This window comes from Cebidichthys violaceus, unplaced genomic scaffold (assembly GCF_023349555.1).
Source record: "Cebidichthys violaceus isolate CVI_PGR_0920_01 unplaced genomic scaffold, fCebVio1.0.p SCAF_10, whole genome shotgun sequence".
Lineage (NCBI taxonomy): Eukaryota > Metazoa > Chordata > Actinopteri > Perciformes > Stichaeidae > Cebidichthys > Cebidichthys violaceus.
In genome coordinates, this window is record NW_027176263.1 from 13,814,923 (window position 1) to 13,837,261 (window position 22,339).

The window sequence follows — 22,339 nt, forward strand, 5'->3', positions numbered from 1 at the left end:
GCTTTAATGACTCTGTCCATATTGACTGATGAGGTGCGGTAGCAGTCGGGTTAGTAGATGTCTCTAACGTTTGTATTTTCAATGCAATCAGAAAGAAGTGTGAACGAGTCGCAGAAATATGTGACACACCGGGGTGCCAGCCAATAGACAACTCCTCTGGGGGTTTATGGTCCTCCCTCCCTCACCCCAATCCCATGCAATGATTCACACTAAACTGTCATCGCACCAATATAATAATCCAATGAGTGCATTTAGAACTCGCCGATTAAACCCCAATTAGGTAGAGAATGTGAGACTGTGTGCAGAGAGAGAGAGAGAGAGAGAGAGAGAGAGAGAGAGAGAGAGAGAGAGAGAGAGAGAAAGAGAGAGACGATGAGTGGACAATGAGCTAACTATTCATTCTTCATTACCAGAGGCAGGGGACAGGGGCGCCCCTTTGTGTCAGCGGGGGCAGTGGCATTGTCAGATCGTACCATTATTTTCCCCGCTGCCACGCTGCCAGCCGAGCTGAGGTGTGCCAGCGAGGGGTTGGCAGGTTCAGCGCCGATTGCTCGCCGCTCCGATCGCTTCTCCTCCCGTTTCGTCGATCGTACATCACGCCCCGACCCCGGATGCGTGATTGCTCGAGGTAGAAGGGTGGGGGCATCCAAAGAAGGCAACAACAAACTCGGCTCGCCTGCCCTCCTGCCAGCCATTAACGGCGGGGGGAGCCAGTAAATCAGGCGTGACCCTCCCCGCCCCGATCTGACTGGACGCAAGCCAGAGTTATCCACTCCTCTCTCGCGGTGGCCGGCTAATTTAATGCCTCCAAACACAGTGGATTCATCATTGACACACACACACACACACACACTCATTCAATATGGAGGAGGAGGTGAGAGTGGACGCATTATCACCCCGCGAAGTTAGCCTGTGTGTGACCCATTGGTCAGCGGTTGACCCCTTAAAACCCGGCCTGTCTCACCCCCCAAAAAAAACAGCAAGCAACCCCAACACAAACCCCCTCGCCCCTTCCCATGAACTCGCCGAGCTGCGCGAGAGGCGATGGGGTTTTTGACGGCGTTGGCTCGCGTCGTAGGGGGTCTCCCGACAGACCACGCCCGTCCAAAAAAAAAAAAAGGAGCTCGGAGAGGTAAGAGGGGCGTGCAAGGTAGCGATAATGTGCCCTATTTATCTTGCGCATCAGAACATCTGGGAAACTTCTCTAAAAACAATGGCGCGCATTGAGGGGCCGCCATTCTGGCCTTTACCTTCAGAAAGTGGCATTTGTCCCCTCGGAATGGGTAATGGACAGGCCACAAATCATTCAGGACAACAGGACGGAGGGGTGTGTGTCTGTGAGAAACTGAATGTATGTGTATGTTTTGTGTGAGTGTGTGTGTGTGTGTTCCCCCCTGGTATTTAACTTCTCTGCTTGGCCCATTCTGCAGGGCCCCGCAGGACAAATTGCCCTGCATGGTTGTCTTTGAGAGGCAGTGCAGCGCGCAGAGAAAGGGACAGGGCTGAAACACAGGGAACAGGCCTATAAAAATTCATCACTTTGACCCCGGTGACCTCCCACTACTGGGGGGTTGCACAGGCACACACACAATCGGAGATGAACAAGCACGCCCCTTTGCCCACCCACCCGAACTGGGAGCAAATGTTCTGAAATAAAACATTGAGAAAAGTAAAGATTCATACTAAACGCACAGTTTAGTGCGTTAGTTAAACAAGGCGAGTTGAGCCACAGAAATGTACTACGCCCCCTGATCTCTTTCTCTCACACTCTGCACACCAGCAGACACAATGGCCGTGACGAAAAAAACAACAAAAAACAGCCTTCTACGCAGGAAAAGGCCACCAGATGCTTCATTGTGACTGCGGTCTCTGTGTAAAGCGGCGGCAGTAAAAGGAGGGTGGGTTCTCCTGAGGCGCATTAGTCCCACTGAGAGGAGGACATTGTCTCAGGCCGGGCCCTTGACACATTACTGCCACCTGTACAAAGAAAACCTAACGGGAGATTTAATCTGGAGAAACCTCCCCTTGCCACTTTCAGTCAGCACTTTGAAAACCAACCGCGGCAGATGTCCGCAAGACTGTTTAACGCGCCGGCTTCCCCAAACCTCTTCGACAAGGCCATGCATGCTTAAATTGTGTTAATGTGGCGTTCATTTGAATGTTGTTGTGATTCTGGAGGGGGGGGGGGCTTTGTGATCCGAATGGACAGCCGGCAGCGCTGTAGCCATTCACTGTTTCTTTTTAACGCTTAAAAAGAGGCATTTGTCCGGTTAACGAGGAATCAAACTCGCATCCAGCTGCAGAGCGATCATCGCGGCACGTTCCAGACGTGGCCGACAGGAGAGCTATCGACACGGAGCACAAGCACTTACCAAGCACCCGGGAAACACCGCACTCTCATTTCATTTACCTTGTCCCACCGCAGCTGGAGCTGGGAATCAATTAAAGGAAACAGGCAGCGAGGTAATTTGTCGCTGCCGAGTCAATCACAGTGTATTGAAGACCCAACCGGCGATCGGTGATTAGTGGCGGTCCAATAGGAGCCCGACGAGTTCATTACTCTGGCATCCGATAGTGATCAGGGCCTAACAATTAATGAAAGTCTAATTCTGTCTTCTTTTAAAAGACAGCTGGAGCTCGGTTAGCATCATCAACTAGACTACCAACATGCACACTTAGTTAGACTAAGATCCAGTCGCTGAGGACACGATTGTATCATAACTAGAGCTATAAAGAAGAATCCATTCGTTGTCAACTATTTGATTAATCGCAAACTATTTTGATAACTGGTTTGAGTCATTTTGTACAACAAATTATCTGATTCCACCTCCTTAAATGTGACTCTTTACTCCTCCATGACAGCAGACTGAATAACTTTGAGATGTGGACAAAACCAGACATTCAAAGACGTCATCTGGGACTTTGTGATCGTCATCTTTTTGACATCTCACAGACCAAACAACTAATCGATGAATCGGTGAAAAACAATCGACAGTGAGCCGCGGCCCTAATTGCAACAATATATTTCCATTGAGCTACCAAAGCGGTTGACGACCGGCCATCGTCCTCCCAGGGCGCGCTGGGAGGACACAAAACCCTCCTCGCCACACAAAGAACGTTGATTCATTTGAAGCACCACCCTTTAATTTGTTTGCACCATTTCATCTAAATGATGTGCTTGTCCGCCAGGGTGAGAGAGAGGTGTAATTCAGCCGCGGAAAGGGGAAAGAGGAAGGTACAGGGGGGAGGGCTTCCTGACACCCCACCGCAGGGTGCTAGGCAACCATCTAGTGGGTGGGCTTTGTGATACATTTTACCAATTTTTCATGCCCATCCCTCTTGATGTGACCCCACTCAGGGCCTTTTATGCCCCTGACAGCTCTGCGCAGGAAAACATGCTGCCGCTCTGATAGCATGAAATCGGGAACAAAGACCCCCAGGGAGAGGAGAAGGGGGCCACCGAGGCACGCCGTGCTCCGGTCCCGCCTGGCTCCGGACACAAACAGATGTTAGGCCAGCCCCGGCTCTCTCTGCCCCCCCCCCCCCCCACCACCTCTGAAAAGAGGAGGGCTCCCCCCAGTCGGAGGAATGGGCCCTGAGATGCATTGTTTTGGGCCTCCTCTAAGACAAAAAGTGGAGCCACTCCTTCTGAAAAGGGCCCGGCAATATGGCCGTCGCATATAAATCACACAAGGAAGGGGAGTGAGTGAGGGAGAAGCCCATGAATTCTCAATGTGGCCCTTAATGGGCCCCCTCTTAAATATGATGGGATAGTTGCTGCGCCGATGTGAATGGAGCCCGGCGCCACTATTCATGTCAGAAGGGCAGAGTTGTTTAAAAGCCCGTGGTGCCAAACACCGGGGTTTACAGCTGAGTTACAATGAGCCGCTCTGGAGGAGCGTCCCTCCGCCGCTGACAGCAGGAGGTCTGCACGGGGAAACCTGCAGGCAGAGCTGTTAGAATAATCCCAGCTCATTCTACTCAGCGCCTCACCTGTTGCAGCGAGAGATTCAGCAGCGCTCACAGAGACATAACAATTATATTGTGCTCTGCTCTACAAAGGCCGCGGACTGTATTAGTCAAAAATAGACTGACATCATACGAGCCGGACACTATGTGCCAGGCACAAAGAGGTCCCTATCCTTCACTGTTCATGCCACGTTTCATCTGGACTAAATAACAGCGTAGCTGTGAGCTGTTGCTCCTTAGTGATTTAAAAGCAAAAAAAAAACATCAATAAAGCGGAGAGATGAAGAAAGACTGAGACTGACTGGAAGTTGATTATTCATGATTTATAGTGCGACTACATTGTGTGGTGGATTAAATCAAAAAGACATAGATTGAGTATCGAGTCCCCTTTAATTTAAGGAGTGATGGGATTATTCGCTGATTAGATTTAGAATATTTATATTGTTTGCATAATCCTGACAACTGCGTCATGGTTATAAATAGACTGATAACAAATAACTAATACATGCGAGACACGAAGAGACTCATCTCCATCATTTCTAATCAACTGCGGATATGCTAAATTGCAAAATATAAAACATTTTTCATACACACCTTTAGGTGTCTGGTATCCAATATGTAAGGATGCATAATTTACAAGTTTACAAGTTGCTCTTTTAAAGACAAATAAACACTAACTTGTTGTAGAGCTGAAACAACTGTCGAAACAGAAACTTCATCGCAACCATTTTGAATGTCAATTAATTGTTTTTTTTAAGCAAAACTATGGAAAAAAATTGTACTGGTTCCAGCTTCTGAAATATGAACATTTGCTTGTTTTCTTAGTTTTCTATGATAATAAACTGAATATCTTTGACAAACCAACAAGCAATTAGAAAACGTCTGCCTGGCCTTTGAGAAATGGTGATGGACATTTTTCCATTTAATAGACCAAACGATTAATTGTTTAATTGAGAAAATAATAGCAGAATAATTGATAATGAATAATAATAATTGAATAATTGATAATGAGATGGCTCACATATACTGTGGAGTGTAATGAGACATTTCGGAATAACAAGGAGAATAGCTGGACAGACAGGACGAAAGAGAGAAGAGAGACGTGGGGTTTGGGGGGAAAGAAAGAGGAAAATGTTTGTGTTTCGGAGCATTTTGAGCTACCATGTTGTGTGCAAGTACAATCATATTTTTAATGACAGTAATATGCAAATTACACACTTGGCGTCTAGCAGAACCCTCACTACCAACAGTCCACTAGAATTGGTTAGCCTCTGCCAAACGGCCGTGTCCATGTCCGTCCAAAATGTCATCACTTCAATAATGTATCCTTTTGGGACGTTGCTGCCAAATTTGAAGAAATTGCCTGATGTTTTGAGTTCAAAATAATGGACCGGACGGACAAACCATCACAACACTTGTAGATAAGCATGGAAGAAGTCTCCCTTTATTCATCCTCTATGTATTAATATCATAGCTGAGAAATCTTTCTTGGGTGGATCAAACTGTTTCCTCTACTGTCCCTCAACTGTAAAACTATTCTGGGAGAAGAGGGGTGACAGCGCAGCAGTAGGGCGTCGAACATTGGCTCCGGGGGGAGGTGGGGGGGTGGTGAACGATTGAGGGGTAACTCAGGTTACGTCCCTGACCCGGGGCCAACCCCAGGGGCCCCACGAGGCAACGCGCCCTCCCTGTGCCCTGACAGTGCCAGGCTCTGCGCTCATCCTTGGCTTTGGCTTGTCGCGCCATTCCACCGTTGGCATGGTGTTCCCAGCTGCCAGTCACAGCCCCCCCACCCCCACCCAACACCCCCACTCCAAGAACACAATGGCAATAGCATGGCTGGCGCCGGGCTCAAACGGCCTGTTGTTAATGAGCAGGACCGACAGAAGCCACTGCTTGTTCTTCATTTGCCAGCGTTTTTAATTATATGGACAGCGCTCCCATCAAAGCTGAATCGCTCAAGTTACGCCCTCATAGCTGAACTCTTTCTTCTTCTTTTTTTTCTCCCCTCCCTGTCTTCAGCGCTGTATTCATTAGCATTGAAGGCAAACAGAGAGGAGAGAGAGAGAACAGGCGCTGTTGTCTGGAGGGAATAGTCTCCCTCTATATCCACATGGGTTATCTGTGATATAATGGGCCCTCATTGTGATAGATTGGACTCTTATAGGCAGGTAATATGCCTTTATTGTATTGTAAGGAAACATCGCCATTACAGCCCTTCACCTGTGTGGCCATAAACAGGTGTGTGTGTGTGTGTGTGTGTGTGTGTGTGTGTGTGTGTGTGTGTGTGTGAGGGGGGGGGGGGGGGGGGGGGGGGAGCAAATAAATGGGTGGGGTTTACTGCGTCAGGACAATTGAGACAGTGTCAGGTGGGTTGTCTTAGAGAAGTGTATTGATTTAGTGGGCTACAACAAGCCATGTAAAGGATTTGTCAATACAATTTGGCCTGGCAATAAATCAGTCCAATGCCTCCTCTCAGGAACTTGAGTTCTGCTAAAACTCAATATTTGTTCAGAGGTATTCTGATGCCATTTTTTTTTCTTTCACGATACTGATTCCGATATCTGAACTCTGTCCAATACCAGATCGGGACTTAGATTATTGTTAGTGTCACCACTAGAATTTACAAGATTACATTTGAACACATCATGATAACGCTGTAATTTGCCTTTTGCCCAATACTCATTTTAATTGACTAGAGCTTGTACGCATCAATATGTAACTCAATGCAACCTCCGCTAACGTTGGCCTTTAGCTCCATTAATTAACAAAGCAGGACTGTGCTGCCCACCGGCTGCTAACAGCTACGGTTGACTAGTTCTCCTCCTGCCGATTTCAACACTGATTTGTTGTTGACAACAAAGTAGCATTATCAGTGAAAAAATAGGTGTATGATGAAATAAGTAAAGAGTGTTTAACCACAGCATTTCAGGCTGTATCCGATATCGGAACAGCTTTATATATTTGACAAATTAAGGAAAGAGGAAGAGAGCAGTGTCAAAACATTGCCCTGAAGAATTATGCCAAATTTATAGCAATAAGCTTCTCCTTCTAGTCAAAATCTGCTTGAGTACATGAGGGTTGGTGTGTGTGTGGGTGTGTGTGTGTGTGTGTGTGTGTGTGTGTGTGTGTGTGTGTGTGTGTGTGTGTTTGCAGCTACATCTGTGGCTCCGGGTGTAAATGCACGAGTGTATCTGGGCAACTGAGGGCAGCCAAGGAGGGTCGCGGTCCCCAGTGTCAGGGGGAGAACAGAGGCCCAATCAGTGCTGGCCCGCTGGTTAATGGATGGATGGCCCCCAAAATTAATTAGCCTGACTAATGTAGTGTACACTTAATTACGCTGGCCACCTTTTGATTTATAGCTTTGCCAGATACACACATGCTAGTCAATGTCAGGCTAAAAAAAAGGGGAAAATTGTTTACCCTTTACTGGAGCAAATTATGTATATTTACCCGGACTGGGTTCAGCAGCCAGGACTGCAGCGGCCATCAGCTAATGTAATGAACTCATGTTCAGCATCACAAACACTGCAGGTGACATACACAACATAAATAGTTTCCTTCCATTGCTGAAACTCTGGCATCTATTAGATTATTAATAAAAAAGTAACGCAGATAGTCACTTTAGCCGTTTTTTGGTTCTTTCAGATCAGATCAAGCCAATGATATTTCTTCCAAAATGGAAATTGCGCATCTATAAACAGAAGATCATAAATGTAACAAAAACAGATCTATATGTATATCATATGTATTAAACCTGGCACATATATGCAATAAACACACAAAAGAATTTGGCATTCATATCTTTCACGTCTTCCAAAAATAAAACAGCATAGCTTATAATTCCATCTCTGTCGACACGCGAAAAATGACTGGTCTATCACGCTGGCCTGTCATTACGGAGCATTTTACAGCATTCATTAGGAGCGGGGCCAGTCCGGGGGCCCCACCTTTAATTTCATGCTGCTCAAGAGAGAGAAAGGACACGGGACAAAAGGAAGGAAAATTGATGCCTGGTACCAGCCCCCCCCTGCACTTCCTGCAGACGCAGGCGGGGGGCGCTGGTCCAAACCTGTCTCCATTCAGAGAGAGAGAGGGGGAAAGAGAGAGGGGGGCTAATGAAATCTGTCCGTGTAGCAGCGGATCAGCCCCAATTAAAACAGCCCCACACCATGTCACGGGGACAGTAGATCAAGTCAGCAATTAACCTTCCCGCTGGCCTCTATCAATCCTTAAGTTGGAGCGGGCCGGGGCTAGCAGAACACAATCTCTGCAGATATTAAATTTACATTCTATTAAGTTTAATTAGGAGGGATTTTAAATATACTGGGAGTCCAGGCACGGAGCCCTAAGCCTGTCATCGACACGGCTGATTCACGGCCGCCGGCCACCTCGACCACACACACACACACACACACACACACACACACACACACCACTGTACACCTTATACCACCCTCTGATTGAAGCGCCAAGGAAAAGCTGTGTTTGCCGTAGGTGTGAAAGGGTCAACAAGGGCTGTGTGACCTGGCGTCATGACTGAGCCAGGCTATAAGGAGTTTACAGTGTTACTGTTGTAACCTTATTGTTACTACAAGCATTACACTGTAAATAGTGGCAGTGACTAAATGGCCTGTTCCAACAGCTTCCTGATTCTACTCCTGCATGCTCCCCCCTGTGATTCACTTACACCTGCAACAATGTCGTCTGCTGTAAATCTGTCTGCCCCATCACCCTGGTTAGAGTCCACATTGAGATGTGAACTGGAAACAAGGCTTATTAAATGCCTTTGTAATAAAAGTGGAGGCAGTGGGAACTAAAAGTGTATTGAAATGTTAATAAATGACTAATTGTTAACGCTGATTCCTTTTCACAAAACAGATACCGGAGCTTCAGTGTTCAGAGCAGCAATGAGTGTTTACAAAGAAACAGATTGGAAGAGGAAGAGAGAGAGAGAGAGAGAGAGAGAGAGAGAGAGAGAGAGAGAGAGAGAGAGAGAGAGAGAGAGAGAATAAGATGAAAAGTATTTATCTTAATTGAGGCATACGGTTTATTGGAGGGAAATGGATTTACACGCATGGCTGCGATCAATAATATCAACCTCTTAAAATTTCATCCCACATCAATCGCGTAGTGCTCACTGCCTGCTTCCATCTTCATTATAATAACATTTGCCCCCCCCCTCATTATGGGCCCTCCTTGAAAACTCTGCAACAGGTCTGGGACAAGATACACTGCATCTTTAGTCCATTAAGGGAAAACACTATCAGCAGAACCTCTGTTTTTTTTCATACATTGGTTAATTTTAGTCTTCTTTCAGAGAAGTGGAAAGAAAACACATTTGAAAAATACACATTTAGGTCTTTACTCGACTACTTTGTCTATTTGTGTCTATAAATTTCTCCTAAAATCACCAAAAGTTACCATTAGATAAGGCCTCATTTGCATATTTAAACATAACATTTCAGAAAACTTGTAATAGAAAAAAAAATTGTCTTAATATAAGTAATCAACTTGGGAAGTTTAATGGGGATATACATTCAGTATTTTTAACCCTATTCACCTGTATTGTCTGAAAAATTTATGTAATTTTACAATACATATCTTTTATAAATCTCCACTTCAGCAGCACTTACATTCACCAAACTTTCCACTTTCATTCCCATTCATATTCTGGAGGTTACCACAGAGGTGTTTGTTTATAAATCAATCATAGCCTGATTTATACAACATTTTATTCCTAAATCATGAAGAAAATTGTTTTTCTAAGTCTAATATGTCAACAAAATAAAAGCAGGATTATGAACCTGGCTTTATCCAATGTTCAGAATTCTGTTCTGGAAAAGAATGCAATTTAACTCATATTTGATAAGATAATGCCTCATTTGCATATTTAAAAATACAATTGAAAAAAAATTGTAATACAAATAAAGTATCGTCTTAATGTACGTAATCAACGTGGGAAGTTTCATGGTGTCACCTGCTAGTTATCATTTCTACTCTATTCACCTGTCGTGTCTCTCAAGTCCCTACGGGCTTGAACACGAGTACTCCATGAAGGGGATCAAAAAAAACTGCCAGCTCTGATTCGCCAGACAAAACCTTCAAAAAGCCATTCCTCTGCGCTTTCCTGTTTTATCAGCACCGATGCAAAGCGTGATCAAGCCGTGGCCCGATCACACCCATGGGAGAGGAGAGGGGACTGGACCACCTCCAGGCTGCTCAGCCCTAGCATTAGTCTCCACGTGGCTGTGTCCTTTGTCTGCCAGTCAAAGGCCCGCTGAATGGGGGTCAATTGAAACCAATTCCCTCTGTCGGACACAATTAATGGGGTTGCCCGGACCGGGCGGGAAGGGGGGGTCCGCGGGCCTTTGGTTACTGATCCTGCCGCACAAGCATGCCAGGAATTTGCCACCTGGAATTTGCCCTGTGACAATAACAACCCCCCCCCCCCCCCCCCCCTTTTTTTTTTTTCAAACCCACCTCCTTCTCTGTACACACATGGATACATCCCAAAATACCCCCTGTCCCATCCAACCCACCCACAAGGCGGGATGGGTGATGGGGGGGAGTGGCTAGCAGTTGTCCACAGTCTAGTCCCTCACAATGGACCAGAGCCGGAGAAGAAGAGGAGTGGTGTAGCGTGCAGCTGTAGAGAAATGTCCTGGAGTATTTTCTGACTCAGTGACTCCCAAAGTGGGGCCTGAGGAACCCCGAGGGTGCTCGAGGGGTTGCCCCTGGTGTTCGACAAATCCAAAACAAGTTTAAATGTGCGATTATATCGTCCACTTAACGAGGTAAAAGTGCCTATTCATCTGCAACGCTATTTTGGGGGCCCTTCCCTATCGATCGAAAGTGGAGAGAGAAAAGTGAGAAAAGCAGAAAAGAAAGAGACTCCTAGACGGCGGAAACGAGCTCCGTGTCTGAATCAATCTTCGATAAGTATGGACGATCGATCCGCCACAGGCCCATCTACGGTTAAGCACTTCGGTGGCTGTGCGCTAATTGTCCTGTTGACATTAATTGTCATTAAAAGGGCTTGAAACGGCCTCCCGGCTGTGAGTTACATTCTGTGCCGAGGTTGCGACCCGTTTGTTTATAGGTGACATACAGCTCTCCATCGCAAAAGGTCCCGGTTAAATCAGAACCAGGTTGACCACGACGCAGGACGGGTTTACATTATGATGACATCATCGGTCTACTCCATTGTCCCAGTTAAATGGTCGGCAGGTTTAACGGACCCTCATTAAGCTGGAGGGGAAATGTCTAGGTGTGTGTGTGTGTGTGTGTGTGAGAGTGTGTGTGTGTGTGAGTATGTGTGTGTGTGGTTAAAGCCCCAGCTCTAACTTCCTGAGGGGAAGTCTAAAAGGCCCCCCTGCATTGCTGTCGCACCCCTTTAAAATGGACTGAATCAATCAGATTCATTTGGCCTAACAAATTGGTTTGTGTGTGTGTGTATTCGCTCTGGATGTGAATGGGGGCCAAGGTGCATAAGAAAGGAGCCGTGTGGAGGGGAGAGAGGAGGGGGAGGGGCAGAGATGGACACAGCAATGGAAGCCTAACACATCCCTGGAAAAGGGGTCGCGACCCCCTGCCGCACTCAAACAGCATTTCAGAGCGGCAGAGACACAGAGAGGGTGAGTGCTTACCTCCCACCGAGTTATCTAGATCAGCAGCACATGGTGAGAATCATCTCATCTGACTCGGTTTGATTGGATGCTTTCCTGTCAGCTTAAAAAGGGACTATTTTCTTTCAACCATAGTTCCTATCAATGTAGACTGACGTTACAGGTAAGAGGACAAATACGTAGTTCTGTTTTCGGGGTGAACTGTCCCTTTAAGGCATCCATGTTGCGGTGAAAACACACATTTTTTATAAAACCAAGTACCATTTCATATAAATTGGACGTGTAGAACACCATCTCTTTGAACACGGCAGTGCTGACCAGACAAAAAACAGCCCACCTCTGCTTTAGAATCACCGTGGCGACCTCAGCGAGGGCCAGGTGACATCTAATTGCCAGAGGTGACTTCTGAATAACCTCCGTGTTTGCACATCTGCTGTTGTGGATTCATTAGCTCCGAAGCAACGCAGGCTCACATGATCAGCCGGTTACAGTAATGCGACCCAATTACGCGTCCCAAAATCAAATCTGCTGCACAAACTTTGAGGCAGTCAATCAAGGCCCCTGTTGGGTCGCTCATCCCATTCAGCCGACATTGGCTTACCACTCCCCTGGTGGCTGGGGGACTGAACTACAGAAGGCTTCTTCTCCTGTGCCACACAGAGTGAAAGTCCCTCCTAAGTCATTCAGAGAGCCTTCCCTCCTCTTCCATCCTCATCTGAATGGTTGAGCCGAACAAAGCCCACACCTCGAACAGGCCCACCGACTCCAGGGGCCATTGTGCTGGAGAGCAGGGGAGATGACCGGCCAACAAGTGGCTCTCCCACTCTGTTATCACGGGACGCCAATGTCTGTAGGGGCCTTTATGACTTGTTATGCCACCCCCCCGCCCCGCCATCTCCCCGTGCTGAATGACCGCGCTATACCTTTGGCTCTCACCAGCCTCATTTGCACCAAGGAAAGGAGGGGAGCAGGAGGAGGAGGAAGAGGGGAGGGAGCAGGAGAGGAAGGGAGAGAGAAAGGGCAGTGAATGGCACCGTAACATAACAATGCACTTGGAGGCTCAGTTGGCAAACACAGCTGGGCCAGCGACAGTGAGGCATTTAATGGGTCATAACTCTAAAGAGACAGTGGGCTCCTAAAAAACACTTTTACTGCACAGCAGTATCTCTCTAATGCACACAAACTTTGTATTGCTCCAAGTTTGACACTGGTTGACCACATGTGTACAGTGTATCAGCATACATCTACCTTCCATCACACCAAAAAACACTCACCTCAATGACCTGCTTCGAGTCCAGCCTGAAGTTAAAGTCCCCAAAGACGAAATATGGCAGCTTCTCGTGCCGCTGGTCCGTGATCCTGGAATAAAACACGACAGACACTCATCAGCGAGGAATGTTTTCAACAGCCTGACGACCACCATCTTGACTGAACACATGCCGTTAGTCGTCAAATTCTTTACATCTGATGACTCCCCACACCTCAAGGTATTTAGTTCACGAGGGCCACAGCACCACCTGCTGGTCCGGACACTTGGAGTGGAAGATGTTCACCTTTGTGGCCTGAAAACATCTTTTGTTCATGTTCCCACAGAGCATGCAGGGGGGGATGTAGGGAAGGGGGGCCGGTAGAGAACGAGATCCGACATGCACAGGGAGGCCTCTGATGAGGATTTCTAAGTTTATATATGTGTGTGTGCCCGAAACACTGAAAAAAAAAAAAAAAAGAATAATCTAAATTCTGACAGAAATTGAAACAGATGTCTTAACTTTAATATCATAATATTACTTGTTTCCAAGTCAAGTCACCAATTTGTCTCAACAGGCTTTACAATCTGCATAAAAACTGATGGAGAACTTCAAGATAATATCCAGATCATAAAAAAAGTACAAAAATAAAAACTTCAACAGGGGAAAAAATGGAAGAAACAATTGTAATTCTATATCTACTTAAAAGTATTTGCCTTCAGGAAACCCTGTATTGTGGAAATCTATATATATGTTTTACATGTTTACAGTTTCCTACGTGCGGCTGAAGAGCCTGAAGCAGCTCAGAGATTAAAGTGAACACACCGTTCATTCTCAGCTGACACCACAATCAAATCAATACACTGATAATTTCCTTTGATGGCAAAGAAAATTCACTTTGCTAAGTCGATCAAAGCAGAGAGCGAACCAGGCCCACCCCCTGAAGATATTCTACCCAGCTGCCTCAGAGAGAAGGTGACGTCAACGGACTCTGTGGACTTCTAACTGGGCCACAAACAGACTTGCAGAGCTTAAAGGACTTTGCTGAAATGTGAGCGGAACATTTTTTTCATGTTGCACAGCAGTGGAACGTTCCAAATAAAGTCAGCACACTTAGCACAGATGCAAGAAATATTACTGCTACTGTGTAAAGGAAATACTGCTGTTATAAAGCACCTTATTTGTTTAAAGTGTTCGCAAACCAAATGTTATTGCACTTTTGTTCATATAGCAGTACTTTTAAAATAAAATAAAACTTTGCGCATAACAATCCGCAAAGTCCTGAAAATTAAGCAGAAAATCATGCGATTAATCGTGATTAAACATTTTAATTGTTGCCCAGCACAAATTTTCATACGGCCCATTTTATCATCTCTTGTCTTGCAAATGTTGTTAATGTACTGTATGCATTGCTTTTTTCTTTTTAAACCTGAGAGTAAAGTGTCAGAGGATTCATAGAGTTTAGATCATTTCTGTCATGGACCACTTCCAAATCTGTTGCCACAGCGCCAGCATCCCAGTGCTTTGAAATAAAAAAAATAATATAAAAACACACCTAAGCGACATAATTAACTCCTATGCCTCGTCACCTACTTAAAAGTGGCTCTCCTACAGAGCAGAGACGGGGAACTATAAGGTGGACGCGGCGCGGCCTCTTGTGTAATTAATGATTCAGGATGCTCGGCTCGCTATCTCCACCAACCGCGCGGATAAATCTCGCCCAGTGCCCAGATAACAATATATTTATGGGGCCGTAAAGAGAGCGGAAGCCTCTCCTTAGCAGTGGGTCTGGTCTGGTCTGGTCATCGTAAAGCACGGCGGCTTCTTCTCAGCAGAGAGAGGGAACGGCAGGGAGGCGAAGGTGACTGGAGTGAAGAGGCGGGGAGCACAGCTATTATATTAAATAGAGAGTATGCAACTTTGACATCCCATTACATTAAACAGAAACTCGTCTGTCTCCAAAAGGGGTCATCGGAAGGATTTACAGTTCTATCACCAAAATAACAACTGAAATGTTTCATGGTTATGATTGATGCAATTATTAATATCCATCCAGACGGTTCCATTTTTATGATGGACATCTGCTCCATTCTTTCCTGCACTTATGCGGGAGTGGATGAGGACTTCAAAATGAGATCTAACATCTTTATCCGTTCTTTGAATCTAATGGATCTTTTTTTATTGTCGTTAGAATTTGGGCTACAACTTGAGATAGCTTTCTCAAGTAAATGATTAATGGTTTGGTCTTTAAAATATAAAAATAACACTTTAATACTAATCAATTTACCAACTCGTCGTTCCAGCTCTATTCGCAATCACTGTTATATAACGACTGCATATAACAAGTGGACTTGGCCATCATGTTTTTTGGTCATCGCCATCTTGGTTTTTTGCAACCAGTGAAGGGAAATAACCATATTTGGACTGTGGAGGCTTGACGCTGTGGTAGAGACACTGTATGCGGCTCTGGCAGTGACCTGTCAATCATAATGCAGCCACGTCCTAAAGCATACCCTGCTTTATAGTCTGTCTTACTCTAAATGGACCATATTTTACTAAATGAACATCATGCTGTATTGAAGAAGACTTGAAACTAGCAACCATAAACTCATTTTAACAATGTTTACTGAGGGAATACCTCAAATGAGAAGTAGAGTCATTGTCTCATAGACTTCTATATAATCAGACTTCTTTTTGCAACCAGATGAGTCCCCCGATGGCCATTAGAAATAATATAGCTTCACTTTTTAGAACCAGAGGTTACCGCTTACTCAGAATATGGCCTCAGGTCAACAATTATTGGAAAAATGAATGACGAACAGCGTAGTGGTTTCTTAAAAGCTTGCTGCACGGACACACCGGGAATCTGTATCACTATGGACACGATTCTGACCTAAATGCTCCATTAAACTGTACTAGTAATCACACGCTGACAGCAAACTGGGACTGATGTCATTAGTGACCTTACATCCTGGTGCTAAGAGACCCAGCTCTATTCAAACAGGGTTAGTGGTCAGCGTGTCCCACTGGCTCGAATGGTGGGCAGTAAAAAGGCTGAGCACGGGCATCAAACCGGTTGTTATAGGCGTGGGAACTCCTGCGCTCCTTGTGCTAATAGAGAATTTACCACATCCGCTGCTGAGGAAGAAGAAGAGAGTGGGTGAAAAGTGAGGCAGAGGAAGAGTTTGTGTTTCCTCAGAGGCTGGATGTCTTCCTCCTCTGTGTCCTGCAGCTTTATCCCGCTAACAGCCATGTCTAATACCCGCAGCCCAGCTGTTTTTGTCTGCTGCTCCAAGGTATCAGCCACAGGTCAGAAGGTAACACTCTGTTTACACGATCATTTCCTAAAGCACTCGTGGTGACCCGCTGGTGCGAAAGTTGACTTTTTTTCTTGGCCTTTGTGGAGGATGGAGGGGCGGTGGGGGGCGAACGGACGGACGAAGAATTGCGACATTAGCTACAGCTACTGGGCGTGAAAGGCGCTTGAGGGTGGGGGGTCCCAGAGCTTGGGGGGGCCAAACCCCACCCCCCACTCCCCTTCCTTCGTTGACCCTCACCCCCGGCGGGGGCCCCCCATTAGCCTCGTCATCGCAGTTCATTCAGGCAAACTGTAACAGTGTCGGTGACATTCTCCCACAAAGACGCACTCCTTTACACAGTCTATAAACATGCTTCTCCGGGCCAATTCATCGCGCAGTGACACCCCTGAAAGAGGCTCTTCACAAGCGCCGTTCCCACTGAGGTTTGGGCTGGGGCCTTCGCCGAGCCTTCCTTCAGGGGCCGCACAAAGACAGGGGTCAGACGCTAATTTATAACACGGCCCCCGACTCTGCTCCCAGGCTCCTTAAACCACCAGCACAAAGCAACCGCGGTGCATTCTCCGTTTCCAGATTCGACTTTTCTGTAAACACGCAAATGCATGCTGTTACAAAAAACAAAAAAATAACACACTTGTGCCCAAGGCTCTGAAAATGCTCTTGCAACAAGAGATCAGTCTCACAGATAACACTCATGTATACGCGATGGCACTTATTGACGGCTTGTAAATCTTTTTCCCCTCACACCAGCCTCAATCCCTCAGCGACTCCTAGCCAGATTACACACCGTGATTGACAGCTAAACTGACCCGTAATAGACAGTCTGAATGAGATTATGAGGGTGCCATGTCATGATCATACTGACAAGATGACTTACCATAAGTTGGCCGTTCGAATTCCACTTTGCACACAATGGCCATGGGGCCGAGCGCGGTCGCCCATTGTAGGCAAATGTTGAGAATTTGGGAGACTGTTAACATTGTGACGAATGTGCTGGGTGACGTCTCTCTGAATGGCCCAGGGGTGGGCCCTGACGGGACCTTTGACACGGCAGGACAGCCTTCCCCTCGTCCCCCTGCGGGCACCAAGGCTCCTCGGCGACACCCACCCGGCCAAGAACACCGTGCAGGGAAGATTGGGCACCGAGGAGAGGGGTACAAGGATGTCGGCGCGGTCACGCAGAGGTTAACGAATAAGTCAGCTTGAGTCGACGGTGACGTCGACACAAACTCGAGATGGGGAAGACACCGAGTAGAGCCGACTTACGGGTCTGACGTCTCTCGGTGACGAGACCACCTGTGCTCCGAACTGGATTACCAGCCGGGCAAAGCGAACGACTGCTCCGGACACCATCGGGTCCCAAAAGCCCCAGGTTCACTGTGTGTCAATCGGCTTTTGGGGAATTTGATTACTTGCAAATTTGTTGCGGAATGCGCACCACTAAGATGCAACATCAACAGGGTCCTGCACTGTGCCAAAATCTAGCTATACCCTAACATCTTGATTATTCCAGTGTGTTCCAGCCTGGTGCTTTTTCCTCAATGCACCACGAAGAAATATCAAAAGGAATAGTGTCTCATTGAATTACCATGAAGAGACACACAGAGAACCTAGTAGGGTTAGGTAGTGTTTCTGTGCAAACTGTACCGGCACTGTCATACAGTACTTGATGAGAACATTGACGCAATAGGAGCCAACAACAAACAAACAAGAAACAATTGGTCGTGTCTGTACTGGCTGATAATATATATGTAAAGACAATAATGGACAGCAGAAAATCTGTCTGATTGCTCTAGTTGTTTGCCTTGGTGCTGCATTACTGTAGATTTCACTTGAAAAGAGAAATTCTGGCATTGCAGAAACACTAATATACAAACTGAGGATAAGTAATGTCTACGTAATATTAGATACTCAGGTCATTTTACTCGCATATAGGTTTCAGGTCAATTTTGGTTTCTCTGCATGGTCGTAAAATGTGGCAAAGCGGTACCCGACAAATCTCTGAATGGCTCATGTCGATCTATAAAAAGAGTGACTGCTGGAGCACTGTGTGTGTGTGTGTGTGTGTGTGTGTGTGTGTGTGTGAGAGAGAAATAAACAGGTCCACTCTGAGCAGAGAGACACTGGGGAAGATTAACCTCTGCTCCTGCAGGCCTCCCAGGGTGAGAAGGCAGTTCAGAGTCACACAGTGACACCACACACACCACACCCACAACACACACACACACACACACACACACACACACACACACACACACACACACACACACACACACACACACACACACACACACACACACACACACACACACACACACAAAACAGTAACCTTGTTAAACAATGTAATTTGAATTCAGCCGCTGTATGCTAAAGTAAAACATTTGAAATAGACACATACGACACGGACGCACGCACGCACGCACACACACACACACACACACACACACACACACACACACACACACACACACAAACCACTCCCTTTAATAAATTCATTCTGGCTTTCTGGAGGATCTCCCTGTGATTATCCAGTCCTCCCTCTTGCAGCTCAACATGTCTATAGGCTGGAAACTAGCCGGCCTTTCTCTGCTCTTTCAGCCTGTTGTTCTGGGAAAAGCCTAAAGGGAAACATTTAGATTGGAGGGCTCTTTGAGACGCTCTGACAGTTGACTGATGACCGTCCATAAAATGACAAAGCGTCGCTGTGTGGTGGCCAGTGCGGCCCACTGCCTCCCCATGGGAAACTAATTGCTTTGAATTGTTAACGGCAACATTATTTTTCTGCCAATCATTGCTTTTCAATGCCCCGAAAATGAGCATGAAACAAGTTCCTTTCAGCGGACAAAACAGTTAAATGTCCCCAATGTTGATCAAATTAACTTCAGCACTGTGACAATGGACTATATTTGTGTGAAAATAATGGCGCGCCACAAAGGACGCCTTTATGCCAGGATTTCACAGTTGTAATGTAAAACTGTTCTCCCCTGAACCGGACCAGCCGCTCTGAATAGGAGGCTGGAAAAAAGAAACAAACTCCAACCCACAAAAGGCTTCTTCTTTTTTTTTTTTTTTTTTTTTTTTTTAAAGGAAGAGAAGAAAAACAACCTGTTGATTTTATCTCATGGTATCATTTAGCAGCCGTGTCTTCCATCCTCTAGAGAGGCATCACTTTCATAGCTTCAGCTCCTCAAAAAGCAATTTTTTTTCCCTTTATAAACATTAGTCCTTAAATTTATTGACATCCAACTGAATTATTCTTAAAAACATAAAACAAAAACTTTTTTTTTTCCACATTGTGTGCACACAAAATCTATTAACCCATGTCATAATTATAAAACAATGATTCTGCACATCAAGGCGTAGCTGAGTCAACAAGAGAATATAATGGCCGACACAGCCCCGAGCTCATGTGAGTGTTTTTCAAAGGACAGGAAAACAAGCAGGGGATGCGTTTCAAGCTCTCATGGAAGTGGGGCCCACACATCAACGCGGGCCACAGAGCAGTGCTTTTTTGATGTGACTCAATGGCAAGGGGCCTGGCTGGCTAAACGCTGTTCCTTCTCGGCATTGTTCCCCCGAGGCCTTGAAGCACTTTGGAGATAAACACCGTTTAGCAGTTAAAAGGGCCACAGAAGGGAAAAGGCTTATCAGATGTCTTCTCAATGGGCCGTAAGCTGCATTATTAGGCCTGGGCCTCAGATAAGGTGGAGGCTCAGGTTTGATTGCCTGCCTCCTGCCGCAGCAGCAGAGCCGTGTCCCCAGCGCTGCCGTGTGAGCAGGCTCCTGCGGCGGCTGGAACTCAGCTGGTGGTGTGTTCGGGAGCCCCATCCTCGCCTCGCCTCTCCTCTCCCATCCCGCGATGAGAGATTAGAGCTCAGAGAGGAGGGAGAGAGCAGCGGAGAGATGAGGGAAGGAGGCAAGGGAGGGGGGTTAGGCTTTAGATATTCCCCCCTGTCCCCTTTTCCTGCTCGGCTTTCTGGGGGTAGGAGTCAGAGTTAGGACAATGGCCAAAAAGATGGTTCCCAACCAGCCGCTGAATGGGAACACTGTTGGTGGTAGCGCTTCATTCAAAGCCCGGGCCCGGGCACATTGTCCTCCCAGATCGGCAGAGGAGAATGGAGTTTGCTGGTGGCTGCCAAAAGGTTAGCAGCCTCTGTGAAAGGACCGGCCCATTATTCACTGCCCTTTACAGAGCCCGAGCACCCTTTGTGCTCCTCCTCCCTTCCCTCCGCGCCGCCAGCTTTTTCTCACTCCGGTGCCCCGGATCTGCGCCCGACGGACCCCCCCACAAAGTGAGCGACTGAGGCGCGATGCCACCACTATCCCACCCCTGGAATACCAGGGGGAGCCGGGATATACAACGACCCCCCCCCCACCACCACCACCACCACCACCACTATGCCTTGCACCACTTACCCCTTATCCCCACCCCTGTCAAAAAAAGAACCTTTAAATGATATGGCCCAGAAGTAACAACAAGGTTACCATTCACGACACAAGGGGATTTAGAAAGAGGGAGCGTGGAAACTGCCAGTCAGCCAACACAATTTCTATTCAATCCCCCTCAGCCACCCAGCTCAACCTCGGAGGCTTGCCTATTTAGGTGTATTTACAAGGGAAGGGGAAATAAATCAACTGAAAAGGCATGATGAAAGCAGAGGAAATACAAGGAAAATCACTTAAATGTAAGCAACAACAGAGGTCCTTTTCAAACTTCATTATGCCAGTAAATCCAGGTAAGTTACAGTGTAATAAAACAGCAAAAGCTGCCATATTCTTTAAACGCCCCAGCTTCCCTGTCCATTAAAAGCGGACCATTCTTGCATCAAATCAAGAATGTAGCACAGGTAAAATATGGCCCTCGTAGAGAATACTTTAAAAAAGTGCCTCGTAATTCACGGGCGTCAAGAGGGCCTGGTGGTAATGTATGCCACCCATATATGCATGTAGTTATTCAAAGTGGAGGCGTCGGGGAGCCGTGTCGGGCATTCTGATGCCGTTTGAATGGGAGGTCACCTGCTGCTGGGCTTTTATTCTGTGTTAGCGTGGCCAGGTGGGGAGCAGGGGTCGCACTGCGCACTCTCTCATTCTGTTCCATCGCAAATGGATGTCCCATAAATCACATTAGCGTGGCCTAAGAATGGAGGGCCCGGCCTGTTTGTACATAGGCTGCTCTACTCGGTGCAGGGTGAAGACATCTTTACTATCGCGACTCCTAGAGCCTCGCCAGCACAACTAAAACGCTGAATGTATTCCAAGGGATGATCCTCTTGGGAGCACGAATGTGATGATGATACGTTTAATATAGAATTGGAAATGTTGTGTATTTCCAGCAGATCTTATTGAATATATAATTACTGCCTCGCGGTTTAATGCCTCCGTCAACCTGTAATTGTATAACTGTAATGTATATATAGTGTAGTATTCATGTTATTATTATTATAATCCTATTATTTGTGTGAAACTGTCATAATTAATTAATCAATTAGCATATGAATTCTTGAGTTATGGCCAAAAACGTGACCTTGGACCACCAAATTCTTATCAGTTCAAGTGTTAAGTGGATTTTTGTGCCAAATTTGAAAAAATTTGCTCAAGGCTTTCATGAGAATGGACCAAACGGACAGAGAGAAAAACCTACCCCTAATGGCAATTTTTCTTTTTTATTTCTAGTGTACTTAGTAGATAGTCAGACCTGGGGGCTGAGCTCACAGAGTGTCCAAAATGAAAAGGGTGCCTCCTCCGGGGAGCATGAATGTGCTCAGTAAATGTCATTGCGATGAAATCAGGATTCATCCTTTGGGGTCCAATATTATCCCATTTCGAGATACTTCTTGTGTACCAAATCTTTCTTCAAGGGGACGTTTTGACCTCATGGCAATCTGGCCAGTATTTTTTTGTTCCACACAAGTGTTGGTTCGATGCGTGTCCCAATTGACAAATACTTTTGCCAGCCGGTAGTGTGGGACAAAAACCCAAGATAAATGTAGGATTAAAAAAGGAAAAAAAAAGTGAAACTGTAAGGAGGAGTTAGAGAGAGGGACAGAAAAAGAAGAGATAAAAGAGTTGGGAGTTCACAGACCGTGTAGTGAGTAACACCCCCCCTACTTTTACAGACGGATGTAATCCCACTGGTCTAGGACTGAATCCCACTGAAATCTTCTCCGCTTACCTCTCC

At 46.3% G+C, this 22,339-nt stretch overlaps 1 protein-coding gene across 2 annotated transcripts in view; it reads right to left on the reverse strand.

The window, feature by feature from the left end:
• Nucleotides 1–22,339, reverse strand: part of LOC137884760 (inositol polyphosphate-5-phosphatase A) — a 139,553-nt gene that overhangs the window by 28,270 nt on the left and 88,944 nt on the right. For both annotated transcript variants that reach the window (XM_068726764.1, XM_068726771.1), the window contains exon 9: nt 12,872–12,956. In XM_068726764.1, the coding sequence (XP_068582865.1) occupies nt 12,872–12,956 (85 nt within the window). The remainder of the gene's footprint in view (nt 1–12,871; nt 12,957–22,339) is intronic.